The 16481-nt window shown below is 40.1% G+C and overlaps 1 protein-coding gene across 2 annotated transcripts in view; it reads right to left on the reverse strand.

Annotated features, from left to right (window-relative positions):
• Positions 1-216: 216 nt before the first annotated feature.
• Positions 217-16481, reverse strand: part of LOC139444645 (inactive histone-lysine N-methyltransferase 2E-like) — a 30374-nt gene continuing 14109 nt past the window's right edge. The window contains exons 12-29 of one of the 2 annotated variants that reach the window (XM_071225567.1): positions 16230-16347; positions 15853-15962; positions 15084-15167; positions 14642-14864; positions 14112-14267; positions 13487-13600; positions 11964-12064; positions 11148-11174; positions 10833-10992; positions 8379-8630; positions 7992-8124; positions 7427-7668; positions 4793-6025; positions 4197-4404; positions 3908-4009; positions 3448-3543; positions 2696-2941; positions 217-2504 (exon numbers count right to left, since the gene is read on the reverse strand). In XM_071225567.1, coding sequence (XP_071081668.1) covers positions 1999-2504; positions 2696-2941; positions 3448-3543; positions 3908-4009; positions 4197-4404; positions 4793-6025; positions 7427-7668; positions 7992-8124; positions 8379-8630; positions 10833-10992; positions 11148-11174; positions 11964-12064; positions 13487-13600; positions 14112-14267; positions 14642-14864; positions 15084-15167; positions 15853-15962; positions 16230-16347 — 4111 coding nt within the window. In that variant the 3' untranslated portion in view covers positions 217-1998. The remainder of the gene's footprint in view (positions 2505-2695; positions 2942-3447; positions 3544-3907; positions 4010-4196; positions 4405-4792; positions 6026-7426; positions 7669-7991; positions 8125-8378; positions 8631-10832; positions 10993-11147; positions 11175-11963; positions 12065-13486; positions 13601-14111; positions 14268-14641; positions 14865-15083; positions 15168-15852; positions 15963-16229; positions 16348-16481) is intronic. The other variant, XM_071225568.1, reaches the window with a different exon arrangement.

A 16481-nucleotide genomic window follows, 5' to 3' on the forward strand; every position in this document is an offset into this window, starting at 1 on the left:
CAATCCACCAATATTGTTTACAGAATGGTTAACTACTGAAATGGCCATATTAACAGACATTTGACAAAAGATTAAACCACATCTGCATCAGTGCACTGTACAAACAAAACACATACCTGTTTACAAAAAAGGTTTGATGAATTTTTATTGTATTCCAACCAATTAATGTAGGAAAGAATATCTAATCTGAACTGCTCCTAAATATTCAATTTCTACGTGGGTGTTGCCTGAAAACATCCTACAACCATATAAGTCCACTTGACTTTCAGTCAGGTGAGCTAAAAAATAATAAGAGTCTTATTAACTTGTTGGCATTCTTTTAATTTTATTTTGTTTACATCTGCAGCAAACTGCACAAGTAATTACTTGTACATGCTATACACTTCAATCGGTACTAAACTTAACATTGAGATCTGGTTACAAAAACCAGAAATAAGTAGAGCAGCCCGAGGAATTCTTAAATATGACAGCACTAGACATGTTAGAAGCAACCACGATTTGTGACCTCTGCTCTGACCCACTGTGGCCTTGACCGGACTCCGGCACATACACTACATCGTGGCGGTGGCTACTGGCGACATGCAACATTCATAGCAGCACTAACATTGGCAGCATTGCTTTAACAACAAAGGAGAGATTTTCCACAGCTCTTATTCAATCTTAACAATTTTTGGCTTCCCTAACACACATACCTGATTCAAGGTACCTGCATAAGGATATATGCAAATGAAATTCTTAAACCTTTTGTGAATAATTCTGAAGGATACACAAGTGTTGTGTATTGTGTTTTAGATGAAGAATGCTTCAGCAACATGAGAAATTCAGATTTTGTTGTAAGTAACAAACTTACTCAGGCTCAAACAAGATGCATTTCAGTTTGAAACACGCCAAAACGTGGGCATTCAGTAAAAGGATGCCTAAATCAAGAGACATTTTTAAGACCTTAAACATCGTGAGAACGAAAGGATTCTTTTCCAGTTAGACAAGTTCTCATTCTTGCTTCTGTTGCTATGATAATGCAATCGATCTCAATATTGCAATGCATGAGAAGACATTTCAACATATATTACATTCACCTAAATAATGACTTTTTTCGGATCATAATCACACTATTATCCAACTGTTTTCAATACAAAAAAATTCTTAGGTTTTCAAAAACAATAACATGAAACAAGTGCCTTAGCATAAACAAAATGTGAAATGCTTGCTGTTTAATGTATCAGCACAAATGCTGTAGTGTTGAGATTTATTTCCTTGTGATATGCGGATTATCATTTCATGATTCCAATGCTCACAAAATGCAACATTTCAACATCAGACCAACAAAATCTTCTTGGAAGAAGTGGCATGATTTCTCCAACATTTCTGATCATAAATGCGTCTGTGGAAAAACAATTAAACATGTAACATGGTGGCAGTCTTGAAAAGGATGTAACATGAAACTTAACAAATTGGTCCTGCTACCACCAAGTGGTAAGACAGACAAAAGCAGCAGCAGCACAGGGACGCCAGGAGTCCGAGTCAGTCGGCCGGCTGGGGAAGCATGGCACAAATGTGGTGGCAGAAACTGCCAAACAGCAGAAAATATACTCTGTACAAGAATCTAATTTCACCTAGTGATCCTTTCACAATATAAAAAGTCTTTACACAAAATATACTGAACTACACAAGTGAGCCAACTGACAAATGAAGCCAAAATGTACAACACTAGATGAAATGCATGACATGAACGTATATACAGTATGTATGTTTGCTAGAGATGGCTGTGTGGGTAAATGTGTGTATGACAGACGTATGTATGTACATGTATGTTGTGCATGTAGCAATGAGTTATGTACACCAATTTACACAGCTTGTTGTCCACAACCCCTGCTTCTGTCCTGACAGTTCTAGTAGCACCAGCGAACACAGAACCACCACAAAATACGCTCACAAGCACATTGCCCTATATCAAGATCACATCACATTTGTCTGTAGAACAGATTGCTATCAGTAGCATCAGTAGTGGTTTGAGGAGCTGGGGTAGCTGGATACAGGACTACGGTAGCCTTTGTCTTTGTTGTTAGTTGTCTGCTGAATGTGTGCAGGGAAAGGAGGAGGCTTTGGATGTGAACTTGATGCCATGTTCCATGATGGTGGAGGGGAGTGCACAGGCTTGACATGCAGGCCGTGATTGTACTCAAATTTCTGTCCCATGGGATTTTGTGGCTTGGCCTGAACTTGAGCAACATATTGCACTGATTGTTGCTGGCCAGGTGGAGTTGGTGGAGGCTGGGTCTGGGGTGCAGCAGTGTACCCTGAACTCTTCGAGGTGCCCGAGAAGGTAGCCGGCGACCCCACAATGTTGGTTGCAGGTGCCAGGTAGGGTTTACTGGCTGATGAGATTGGTTGATGGTAGCCAGCAGGGGGTGGTGGAACAGGGGTGGGGACCTGTTGGGTCACTGGTGGTAGCACAGGAGCTGGAACTGGTGCAGGTTGACCCAAGGGTGGAGTACCATTTAACACTGAAATACAAATTGAAAAACATATTTATAACTTTCTTTAAGCTTGTAAACAACGTGTGTTATTGCATTAAGGAACAATTGTCATTCTCATCTGATAATACTCTTCATGCATTTATGTTTAACAAAACATGACAAATTCAGTAAATATTCTGGTGTACAAAGCTAGATCAGTAGTGAGTCCAGTGACTTACTTTGATAGTTCCTATGAGCTGGATGGGCTGGCCCATTGGTCCCTGGAACAGGGGAGACAACCCTTGCTGGTGGTCCAGTCTGCACAGGCCTGGCTGGGAAGGTCGACAGAGACATAAGAGAGGGGATGTGTCCACCATTTGGGCCCGTAGGATGAGGCAGCAGAACCGGGCGGGACTTCAGCTGACTTGGGTGGGGTTCAGAAGGGGGAGGGGGTGGAACATCAGGACTGTGCTGACCATCTTCACCTGAAATTTAGTGCATGTCTGAATATTCAAACTAAAGTTTAAATTTTCTGACAAGTGCCACTATTCCATCATTTATTTTACTTTCTTCAACATTTAACCAACAATTAAACATATTAAACCTGTGAAAGACTGGGAAAAGTAACATTGCAAGTTATGAGATTATCCGCGACAAATAAAGATGTTAGTAAGTGGCATTAGTGCTTCTAAAATTGTTAATTCTGTACCCAAAATACTGAAGAATAATTGAAAAAAATCCAGAAAGAAACTTGTAGAAAAAGAAAAAATACTTAATTGTTATGAGAACTATAGAGTGCTGAAATTGAGAAAAGCTTTCTACATGACTACAGAAAGTTGGATTACTTCATACTACAACAATATTGCCAGCTGCCACATCAACTGATCAGATGTGGTGTCAAGTCGAGGAAAAGATGAAAGATCTAGCTAGAGAGGTTGCAGCATGCAAAGCAGAGAGCGGCACATCTTAGCCGATCCGCTTTGACACTCACCCTCAACTGACCCCCTTTGAGTTAAGGGGGGCATTACTCCCACAGGTGGGGGAGGTGGTGGTGGAGGAGGGGTATCTGAGGACTCCCTCTCAGTATCTACAACAGGGTATTATGTGATTATGTGTAATGAAAGATGACCTTGAAATATGAAAAGCAACAATTTCACATGCTGAGCTGTATCCTCTACATAACTACAATAAAAAACAGTTATGATGCTATTCATGCTTGAATGATTTAATTTCAAGTTAACTCGTATCTAATCTCTACCAGAACAGGTACATATTCACAAAACATGATACTACAGTGAAATGATGTATGATATGCAAAATGGTGTATATTAGCCAACAAATGCAACATTATCACAATGTATTTACATTGGTCAAAGCAAAGCACCTGTCACACGTGCTGCTACATCAATCAAGCAGTAACACTAAAGTTGGAGGACCAACTGAAAACCTACTTGACTTATTGGCTGGCTGTTCCTCTTCTGTGTCATCCAGCCCAAATTCCTGACGAAGTCGTTCTGTCAGACTCATTGGCTTCCGCACTTCTTTCTTTTTATCTGTGTTTCATGGAGAAATAATAAAACATTGAGTCAGGATTGCAAGAAATTCAAAAGCAATTTGAACTTAACATGAACATGGCAACTTTTCAATCCAAAGCAAATATGTTCTTGTTTGAGATCTATAAACGGTTTGTAAATTCATAAATCTTTAAAAATAGCATTCAAAATATTGTCCCATTCCTACCTTTCTTGCCAGTTGGGCTAGTTGATTCAAACAGTGGAAGTGGAGCAAGTGTGGGAACATGAGGTGTGGATGACGACCGTGATGATTTCCTTCTCGCTCCATGGTGGTGAGACCTTGGGGGTGGAGGCGGGGGCGGGGGAGTTGAACTGCCGCATGAGGGCTCTTTCACCTTCTCTTTCAACCTCTTGCGATATTCTAGAAGACTAACCTAGAAGGCAAAACAATCTCTAACTGCTTGGAAAGCTTGCAAAAATTTGAATTAGGATTTACTATTATTTATGTTATGATCAAGGTGATCAATGTACAAGGTTACAATAGCTTCCTTATCAGAAACCCTGAATCTGTGTTGTAAGAAAATAGTGAATTGTTAAAAACCAAGCATGTCCTTTGATTTTAATATCTGAGAGACATTTTTTCTCATTATTTGAATTTTTCTGTACTGAATGAAATAAATTAGGAATCATGAATAATTGTGGGATTTTTGTGAAATTGTGTGCTCAGTCTTCACTACATAAAGTATCCCCCAAAATAGTCATGATCCTTCACTTATTTTGTTCAATATACTCCTAAAACCCTTGGACATAAGGCAGCCCTACCTTTTTCTTTGTTGGCGGCTCTGGTGGTGGGGGAGGGGGCGATGGTGGCAGTGGTGGCTGAACCTCCAAACAGTCGGGAGGCGGTGGAGGGGGGCCAGGTGGAAGGGGAGGGTTCACACACCCTGCTTCCCCTTCACCAACATGATGAGAGTCATTACACACACCTTGTGACATGAATGGGGCAGGCGAACAGTGTGGATCTACAACACTTGTTGATGAAACAGTCGCCATGTCGTCATAAGACATGGCATTGTCTTTATCAGTTACATGATTAGTGTACCCTACAGCTGCTTCACTAGGCCCCGATTGAGAGTCTGGAGCTGCCACAGCTATCTGATCTCCATCTGGTGGAGTAGCTGGTGTCAGCGGAACGATCTCACTCTTGTTTTCCTCAGTGCTAGACACACAGCACATACCTTCCTCAGGAGGAGGCGGCAACCGAGGCTCATTAGTGTCATTTTCACTCACAGCAGCACCTGCATCTATTCTTGATGCCGAATCACAGACGATTTCATGAGAATCTGATACAAAGCAGTCTTTTTCTGCAGAGGATGAGGCTTTCTCAGCACTTTCACTAGTCCTTGCCTCAGCTTTGGCTGGAGAATCAACTTCCCCTTCCAAATGTTCTGGTGACCCAACAGATTTTGAGTCAATTTCTGACACCTCGAAACCTAAGCTTCCAGAAACCTCCCCTGAAGGTTCTGTTGCAACATCCTTAGAGCACAAACCATGTTCTACAATGGGAGAATCCTTCCCTGCTTCAGTGACCAACTTGCTCTGGCTTAAACATTCACTTTGCTGAGAATCACACGTCTGCTGCTCTTTCAAATTCTCCTCATTTGAGGTTTCTTGCGGTAACAGGCCCCTCCCCGAAACTATTTCCATCTGCTGATCTTGTTTGTCAGACTGCTCTTCTGCACACACTTCCATCACTTCCCGAGCATCTGCTTCTCCCGTAGGAAGATCAGTCTTTTTGACCAAATCCACAACCTCATCTGTCCGAGTCACTCGTTCCTCTACATCCATACTACTGTCTGCAGCTTCTGACCAGGACGTGTCTTTCTCTGAAAACAAAATGCTACTTTCGGCCATTTCTTCGGTACTGTTTCTACTTTCAGACCCTGGACAAGCTGATGGGGGTGGCAGTAAAGACTCCGAAGCATCACTATCAATGTCTGTTGAATCCCTTTGGCTACTTTCTCTCCTCTGACGCTTTGATGGCGGTCCACACATCTGAAAGGAAGAATAGGAAAATGTTTCAACTTATTCCTAATAATATGTGGAACAATGAAATCATGAACCGTTAAGTGCAGGGTCTAATAAAAAAACAAGAAAACAGTGTTATCACTATCAGCCGCCATGGGGCACATCAGAGTTTTGTTTGTTCATATAGTAGTAAATATAAACCACAAACAAGACAAAAAGAGACCAGGCTCACTAAAACCCAAACTATGACTCCAATATACTTCTAAGTTGAAAACATGAAGAAAAAAATCTGTCAGAAAATCTCCTTCAAACTTTGCACAGCGCCTCTCCTATTGATGTAGAAACTGTAGCCCCAATTGGAAAAGAATCCATGAAGTAGTTTTAAAGTTACATGTCGCACAAATGTTGAAGCCAAAAATTATTCAAAACATGAAAAAAATATTTTTATAATAGTTTTTTTTAATTCACAATATATGCACATGAAAAATAAATTTTGCATTGCACACTGTTGCACCTCTTCTATTGGGATGCAAACAGTTCTCTAAATTTGAAAAGATCATCTATGAAGTAGTTTTCTAGTTTTCGCACAAATGTTCCAGTAAAAACATTCTACATGAAAAATAGCTGTATTTTTTTTTTTCTTCAGAAAATCCAAATATTGAAAACAAACTTCACACTGATCCTCTCCTATTGGTACAGAAACTGTACCCCCAATTGTTTTCATGTTCTAGGTCGCACAAATGTTGAAGTAATTTTGTTTTAAGTTCACAAAATGACAAACATTTTCAGAAGACACATATCAAACTCAAAATCTGCACTGCGCCTCTTCTATGAGTATGGAAACTTCCCTAAATTGGGAAAAGAAAACTTGCCCCCATGGCAGTAAATATGCACTTTGTACAATAAAATGGATCAAGGATCGTAACAGTATGCTCAATCTAAATACATGTATTATGGGAAGTAACTCTGGAAAAATATTTACAGGACCAATGTTCGCAGTCTGGACAAGTATCTCTTAGAAAGGCATGCAACCATTGCGGGCACTAAGCACTTTGTTGCATGGAGCAAGGGCCATAAAAAATTAATTTAAGACACAAATTTTTCGAACTCATTGAAGATCATAACCAGTAATAGCGTGTCAAATTTCATTTCTCAAACTTATAGTTATTGATAAAAATGGAGGGATAAGAATTTGTTTCTATCCAATGTTGAAAAATATAAATCTAAAGCCATTTGTTTCAAGGAAACTGAACTGTCTTCAAATGTTTATAAATACCACCAGCAGACAGATGCAGTAATGACAGCTGTGAGTTAGTGTCTCCAAAAAAGACCACTAATCAAAACCATCAGTTGCTTTAACAACTTTACATTCCGACTAGCGACCATTTGTAAAATTAGTAAACAACAAGCCGGATTTGGTAAACTTACCTGATCATTCTTGTCCTCAGGGGTGACAGGTGTGTGTGGCAGCAGAGGCTTGATGCCGTTCTTGTTCTGCATTTCTTCCAGCTCGGCCTGGGGGGAGCCAGGTACTGCAGTCAGTCCCAGCTCCCCACCAGCGCCTGGCTGCAGGACTGATGGAGAGGGAGTGGACGGAGTGGGAGTCAGAGGCTGCTCCTGTGACATGGACTCCCGTGCTAGACGACGCTTCTTCAGTGGAGTCACAAAATCTACAATACACATACAGTTATCAATTTCAATCTTGTCTGCACTTGAAAATGTTACATGCACACAGATCTTTTTACACTAAAACATCAGATTTCTTTGAGGGTCACTTTCTCCTTGCTTTACAAAGGCTAGAACCAGGAATATATGAACACAGGAAATAAGAATAAGGATGTTACTTGTACTAATAATGAAATGTTCACAGAATCAATTGAAAATGTGACATGAAACTACATCCCAGGATCTTGTGAAAAGGAACACATTTAAGCTGAAAAGATGTGGAATCTTGCAGGATTGTCCTACATGAAATGTAAAGAAACAAACTTACCAGCCGGTGGTGATCCTCCAGGACTTGGCAGACACACTGTTGGGTTGGGGCTTGCACTCCCGTGTACAGGTGATGCACTGCCACTGTCACTAGATGGGGGGCCAGTTTCAAACATTGCCTGTCGTAACCAACGCTGGAGAACAAAGATTCAACACTGATAATAGATAGAAGGAAGCACATGTTGAGTAATATAAATATAATATAAATGTTCAAATATGATCTGAATTCAGAAAGGCTTACACTGAACTAAAATATTTTATGCATAGCAAGCACATTAAACCCAATTCAAAGTATCTTAAGAATGTGCACATACTTCTTTGACCACAGACATTGCAACTTTGACTAGAAACAAAAGATGTTTGCACAAAATAAAGAAAATCTGCATACCTTCTTTGCAGACCCAATACTGTGTTCACTGCTGTTCTTGGGCTGAGGTATGACAGCTGGCGGAGCAGCAGAGCCGGCACTCTGGCTGTTGCGACGAGGGATGTGCTCCATGGCATTGCGGGGACTTGGTAAACAAGTGACAAACATGGTCTCGTCTACACTCACTTCCAAGGGCTCTGTCTTCCCCACTCCTGCTGGCACTGGTGGCTTAACGTCCGTACTCCTCTCACTCATCCACTCATTAAACAAGTGCTGAAAAGAAAATCTCTAGAATATTTCACATGGAAAACAAGATATTCCCCTGCTCTGGTGCAATACAGAGTTTGGCAACCAATACCACACTTTTGGCTCATTGCCACTGGATACCTTCAGTTCAGTGATGAAAGAAACAATGCCATTAAGTATTTTTCAATATCCCAAATAATCAAAAGGCACCAGTTCACCACCAGGCCTCTAGATAAGCTTTTGCTTATTTGGGATTGGTTTTTATTGGACATCCACAATTTTCAGTGGGTTTTCAAAATTTTTGTTTTCCATGTTACTTTACATTTTGATATTTTAACTTGAAAACCTGTTTCGTAACAATCCCTGTAAATGAATAGTAGTTAACACGTTTTACTAAATGGTACTGTTGGTAAATTTGTTGGGAATTTTGCGATTGGCTGATAAGCAATCGTTTCATCCAACAGTTGTGATATACACATTAGTCATATTTCAATAGTATTTTATAGTTTTTGTTGCGTACTTGATATGCTAGTGATCTGATTTGGCTGTGTATTTGGGTTTATTCAATGCATATTTTACACAAATATGCAGCCTATCTACAGCCCTGTGCATGGCAAGTTTCATGAAGTAATATTCAACAGTTTAGGAGTTCTGCTCCGGCAACAGAAAATGGATGGTGGACGGATATGCTGATCGCTATATCCCCACGTGAAGAAGAAATATCCTCATGAAATTTGTAGATCGGAAAGATGCTTACAATGTCTTCTGAATGCATTGCAAAAACAATTTCTGTCGAGTCTTAATCAAATTAATGTCAATGTAAAGTATTCAGTGAATAACAGCACTAAGAACTAAGTACTTGGTATATCATCATATCACACATAAGCAATGCAACAAATTCTAACGTCTCTGAAACACCCAGTTAATTGTTCATGAAACACACACACACTTCACTTCCTTAAATGAAAAAGCATGTTCAATTAGTGGAAATAAAAAGCCATCTTACTTTAGGTAAAAAATAAACAATGATGCCCTTATACTATTGCACCTATCCATTAACCTGATTGTACAAGCAAATGTTTCATACTTTGCTACATACAGCTCATCGCTAAGCTCTCTGTAACATGTAATGAATTAATATTCCTCCTTAACTAGGTCTGCATTCAGTTCATCATGCAACTCGGACACAAAGGAGGGAAAGACTTAACTGCTGCTTATAGTGGGAGTGAGAAGTGAGTGAACTGGGTTTTAATGCTGCTTTTTTGACAGTGGGGAGAGTCATTAGAAACTCAACAAACCATATGTTCTTAACAACTTTTCTAAACCCAACACAGTTTTCCGCTTCCAACCCTACCTGCCTTCTGCTTCCAACCCTACCTGCCTTCTGCTTCCAACCCTACCTGCCTTCTGCTTCCAACCCTACCTGCCTTCTGCTTCCAACCCAACCCAGTCTTCAGCTTCCAACCCTACCCTGCCTTCTGCTTCCAACCCTACCCAGTCTTCTGCTTCCAACCCTACCCTGCCTTCTGCTTCCAACCCTACCCTGCCTTCTGCTTCCAACCCTACCCTGCCTTCTGCTTCCAACCCTACCCTGCCTTCTGCTTCCAACCCAACCCAGTCTTCCGCTTCCAACTCTACCCATTCTTCTGCTTCCAACCCTACCCAGTCTTCAGCTTCAAACCCTACCCTGCCTTCTGCTTCCAACCCTACCCTGCCTTCTGCTTCCAACCCTACCCAGTCTTCTACTTCCAACCCTACCCAGTCTTCTACTTCCTACCCTACCCAGTCTTCTGCCTCCAACCCTACCTGCCTTCTGCTTCCAACCCTACCCATTCTTCTGCTTCCAACCCTACCCAGTCATCTGCTTCCTACCCTACCCTGTCTTCTGCTTCCTACCCTACCCAGTCATCTGCTTCCAACCCTACCCAGTCTTCTGCTTCCAATCCTACCAAGTCTTCTGCTTCGGACCCTACCATATTCATGATGTACAACGTATATCCATGTTTCATAATATGCTACATACAGCTCATCACTAGCTCTCTGTAACACATAATTAATGTTCCTCCTTAACTAGGTCTGCATTCAGTTCATCATGCAACACGGACACAAAGGAGGGAAAGAAGAAACTCAGGCATTGCAGGAACTATTTTCCTGAAACCGACTGAAAAAGCACTTCAGCTAAGCATGTTAATTTTAATGACATGAAAATGGAATCTTCATAATCAATACCTTTTTAGTTTTGTGGAACTTGAAGCCTGCTGCATTGGGACTGACGATGTCTGCCGACGTGGGAGTCTGCACAGGGGTACCTGGGGTTGATCCTGTGTTGCTGTTTTCATCAGCCGACACAATCTCCATGATAGCTGCAGCACTGTTGACCCTACTTCTTCTGAGAAAAACAAATAATTCAGATATACAGTATGTGTCCAAACACATTACTGGTGGATAGTATAGGCTTGTAGTTTAAGAGGCCACATATTCATATGGTATCACTTTGTGATATTAGTGTGAAACAGCTATGAGGAAAATCAAAGGTGGACCTACCTCCTGGCATGTTTCTTGTTTTTTTTCCTGAAACAATGAAAGCTTATGTTAATATATTTGTAAATTTTTCACATATTGCTTTGGCGGAAATCTTATACAATTAAAACAAAACTGCGTCACCTTCTAAGAGCGGCCACATGCTTGATGTGCCTTCTCTCACGTTTTTTCAGCACTAGATTTGACAGTGCCTTGATAATATCAGCTTCGCAGAAGCCCTCAAACTCCCCTTCGGAACTATCTACTTGCACCTGAGACCAGGCAACCACACAGGTTTTGTCAAACATTTTCTAGAAAAATGGCTCTTCATCTGACAATAAACACACAAATACAATCTCAAGCTGAAATGAGATGAAAAACTTAGGCACATTGTGCAACACAATGAATGGTTTGAGATGAGCCAGCACACAATCCACATGCTCAATGGGAGAGTCTATTCACACACAGGAAAGATACTGCTGGACAACTGGATCATACCATTATTGAAGTAGGGGTGTCAGATCACCAACACCAGGTAGCCAAACACATTGACCATCTGATCAAAATCACATCACATAATTTGCTTGCAAAAAGATTTTTTACTTTAACCCGGCAACAATACAAGATATCAGTGTGGTTTCTGATAGTGAATCCATAAAGAGTTTAATGCCTTCACCTTGGTACCATATTTTATCAATCTAAGATAACAAGAGTACTTGAAATATATTTTTCTGGAAACTAAGCAAGATCAATTTAAATGGACGTGTCGACCTATGATGTGCTTTACTAATTATACTAATCAACATCATAAATCTGATCTATGTTTCAATGATGCCTCACCCTTTTGTTGGGGTTGCTTTAGTTGGAGATTCGGGTTTGGGCTTTTCTTCAGGCTCCTCCTTCACTGGAGGCGGTGGCAGTGGGGGAGGAACTTCCTCCACCTGAAATGTAACATGCATGTAATCAACTGAATATCTACAAGCCTGCAGGTCCCTATCAACTTAGTTACGTGAGTAAGTGAGTGAGTTGGGTTAAGATGGCTTTGAACAGTATTCCAGTTTATTCATGGCATGTCAGCTTAATGTGGGAGGAAAGTCTGATCTAATGCAGGTCTCAGATGTGTAATCCATAAGTATGAGTATGGTGCTGACAAACTGAGAAACATAGAGATGTGGGCAAACCAGGATTTTAACCCATCCATGACCCCCAAGGCCACATGAACACATCACATACATATAATGTATACTACACACTGTCATGTTTCATAATATGTTACATCCAGCTCATCACTAGCTCTCTGTAACATGTAATGAATTAATGTTCCTCCTTAACTAGGTCTGCATTCATTTCATCATGCAACTCGGACACAAAGGAGGGAAAGATTAAACAGCTGCTTATAGTGGGAGTGAGAAGTGAGTGAATTGGGTTTTAATGCTGCTTTGTTGACAGTGGGAAGAGTCATTAGAAACCCAACGAAACCCTAGCCAGCTCTTGACACAACTTCGGTCTTCTGCTTCTAACCCAACCCAGTCTTCCATTTACAATCCTACCCAGTCTTCCGCTTCCGACCCTACCCAGTCATCTGCTTCCAACTCTACCCAGTCTTCTGCTTCCTACCCTACCCAGTCTTTTGCTTCCAACCCTACCCAGTCTTCTGCTTCCAACCCTACCCAGTCTTCTGCTTCCAACCCTACCCAGTCTTCTGCTTCCAACCCTACCCAGTCTTCTGCTTCCAACCCTACCCAGTCTTCTGCTTCGGACCCTACCATATGTATGATGTACAACTTATAGCCATGTTTCATAATATGTTACATCCAGCTCATCACAAGCTCTCTGTAACATGTAATGAATTAATGTTCCTCCTTAACTAGGTCTGCATTCATTTCATCATGCAACTCGGACACAAAGGAGGGAAAGAAGGAACTCCAGCATTGCAGGAACAATTTTCCTGAAAAGGAACAGTTTTTGGCACCCATCCTAATCGTTGTTGATGCTTCCAACCCTATCTTGTATTCTGCTTCCAACCCTATCTTGTATTCTGCTTCCAACCCTATCTTGTATTCTGCTTCAAACTGTATCTAGTCTACTTCTGACCCTACCAAGTTCTATGCCCCAACCTATCATTTGTTATTAAGACACATAAAACAAGCACCCTTGTCAAACAAAAATCTATATTCTCACTCAGGCATTATTTTCAGCATGCATTCAGAAAAACACTTCAGGCCTCATATCAAATTCCTTTACCTTCCTTATTCAACACATAGTGATGCCTCCTCATAAACAGCATTTCTCAATACACATTCAAACTGGAACAATCAATGTCTTTCTTATACTTAATTGTAATAATATATGAAAACCCTTACATCTGGCTTTTTAGTAGTTTCAAGTCGAGCTAGTGCTTCTTTCCGTCTTTCTTCCCTCTTGGCCAATTTCTCAAATGCTTTCATGATAGCCTCCATCTTTCTTTCTTCTCGAGTCTGAAACCAGGTACAAAGGATTGTTACATAAACTATTTCCAACATTAGCATTCGGATGTTACACATCGTAGACAGAGAATGTTACATTATCATTATTTATAGTGTTCATGATAAAGCAAAGTTGACAATAAAATAGTGAAATAAAAGGATGTATCATGACATTGTTGTTATATGCCAATAGGCTTTCTAGTTCTTTGGGCCAGTGAATCAAAACAATGCCCAAATGAATGGTGACAAAGTACTTCTATGGCATCAGGATATAAAACATGATTTAATGGCACCATTTTGAAGCAATTTCTTAGATTGGACAAACCTTAGAACAAAGATGCCAGTTATGAATACTAAATTATCTGAAACTTGGCTGTGTTCTACAAGTTGATTTTTATAATAGAATATACAGTCATTTTATCTGTAGATATCCTGTCACATCATGTTTTGCCTGACCTAATGCCTTATATCATAATTTGACAAAGTGTAATGTTTCAGCCAGTCAGCAGCTGTTGAACCTCACCATCTTCTTACACCTTTCTGCTGCCTCCTGCTCTGACTCAGAAGACAGCTGTGTTTCCAGTTGCTGAGCCTGGAGATCAATCATCTGCTCAGAAGCAGGTGCTACGACAGTAGCAGGTTTCACTTCAACTGGTTCTTTCTTGATTGGTGATGGCTCCTACAATGCAATACGTTCAGTACATTTCATTATAATGAAAACTAAAACGATAAAACATTCAGTGATTCAACCAGAGTTTCTGAATGATTCACACTGAGGAACATCAACCTATTTTTCTCTTTAAGATTCATGCTAAATAATATATAGAGGAATGTTCTTTAATAAAATGTTAAAAATCATGGAAATATTCCAGAATACCCTAATTGCATTGCCTTGAAAAAGAAAATCACAGAATATTCACCAAAGCAGATCTTACATCTTATATCAAGATCCAATGCCCTTAGTAGACAATTTTCTCATCTCTTGAACAGACTCAGCCTTTTAGATTTTGAATTTATTATTAAGTACATAAAGATGACAGCACTAGTACTCACTTCTACAAGATGGACCACCTTCTTCTCAGCTGGCGGCTTAACAGGGGAAGCAACAGGTGTTGTAGGACTCTTGGGAGTTTGTTTAACCTTTGTTCGGGTGGATTCTCTCTCTGGGGCACTGAATCTCCTGGTTCTCTTCTTCTCCTTGACCGGTGATGGTGGCGGAGGCACAGGGGCAGGAGTAGGTGTTGGTGTGGGTGCAGGAGCACGCGGTTGGGATTCCCTGAAACAGTGGTGACGAAGATGATTACAGTGTACATCAGGCAATGGTAGCTAAAAATATTTACTGTGGTATGGTAACAATGATCCAAAATCATCAAGGACAGGTGCCTTTTCCTTGCAATTTCCTGCCTTCATAAATCACATTTTATTGTGAATTATTAAGGTAATCAATAGTTACAACAGGATTCATTTTCCTTTCAACCAAGAAAAAACAACTTACTTGTTTTGAGAATTCCTTAGCTTCTTCCCGAACTTTGAGACAGGACAAGTGACTTTTTGACAAGTACATTCCACACTAAATGAGCTGGAAGGAGATATGACAATTACATTAGCCTAAATAGGTTAAATGGCTGTACACATAAAAATAATGGACAAAGGACTTAGATCTATGGCAGATTCCACAAATAGGGCATATATTGGCGCACACAAAGATCTATGGCAGCTGTCAAATAATATAACTTCTATAGCACATAGATACTTATATATAGCGGCAGACTCTCAATGATCAATGTTGTGATGTTTCTGGATTATTTTTATCATTTCACCATCCTCTCATTGGTCGGAATTATAACATGCTGAATCTTTTCATGCTTCCTCACATGGGATTCAGAGCTTTTACAAGTGAAACTTTTTGGATTTTTCAAATATCAGGTCTTAGGGTCTTTCAATACTGGTTTGAATATGCCATAAGAAAACCTTTATTTTCTATGGTCTTGCTCCATAGTTTTCGACTGATTGCTGTGTCTATCGGTAATAGATGTTAAACTTACATGACGTCATAACATGCAAGGAGTGGGACGTCAAAATAATAACTGAACTGATTGTTCATTCATGGATAAGACATTATTGCAAACATGACGTCAAGTCACAACAAGAATCTGCTACAGGTCTGAGAATATGGAAGAGTGTCCTCAAATTACACAAAAACACTACCACTTGTAAGAATTAGCAACAATATAAAACTTTGGCTGTATGGAAATACTACTCACCACTCTTTATAGTTGTAATCAAAGGGAATAGTAATTTCTCCTTCTTTTGGGATGTCTTTCTTGGAGATGACAATAAATTGAATGTTACCTTTCTCAATCACATGCTGAACCTGAAACAAATCATTAAGACTATTTAAAACTCACAAAGATTGACAATGGCAGCATGAGGCATGTGAGCACTGCATATGAGCAATAAAGCAGACATGTTTTATTTACTATTTCTGCTTAAGTCTTGATATGGCAAACAATGAATCTATATAAAACAAGTTTTTCATCAGAAGATTATCTCAATGTAATATTTTGCAACTGAGTAGATGCTCCAAAGAAGTATAGAACTGTACATAACCATCAATATGAAATGTAACAATGGTGCCTACCTCAGCATTTGGCGTACATGACCTCCTTATAAATCGAGCATCACCGCCATAAGCACTTGCATCTACACATAAGTCAAGGTCCTCAAACTTGGAGTAAAACAACACAAACGGATGAAGTCTGGAAAACAAAACATACATGAATATAACTCTGCAGGAAAAACATTCTTGTGTGGCTTCATCAGGATACAGCACATAAGGAAATGAGTCTAACATGTCTAAAGCCTAACGTACTGGTAAAATACAAAACTTCAA

Source organism: Haliotis cracherodii, unplaced genomic scaffold, assembly GCF_022045235.1.
Source record: "Haliotis cracherodii isolate W230 unplaced genomic scaffold, xgHalCrac1.p SCAF_6, whole genome shotgun sequence".
Classification (NCBI taxonomy): domain Eukaryota; kingdom Metazoa; phylum Mollusca; class Gastropoda; order Lepetellida; family Haliotidae; genus Haliotis; species Haliotis cracherodii.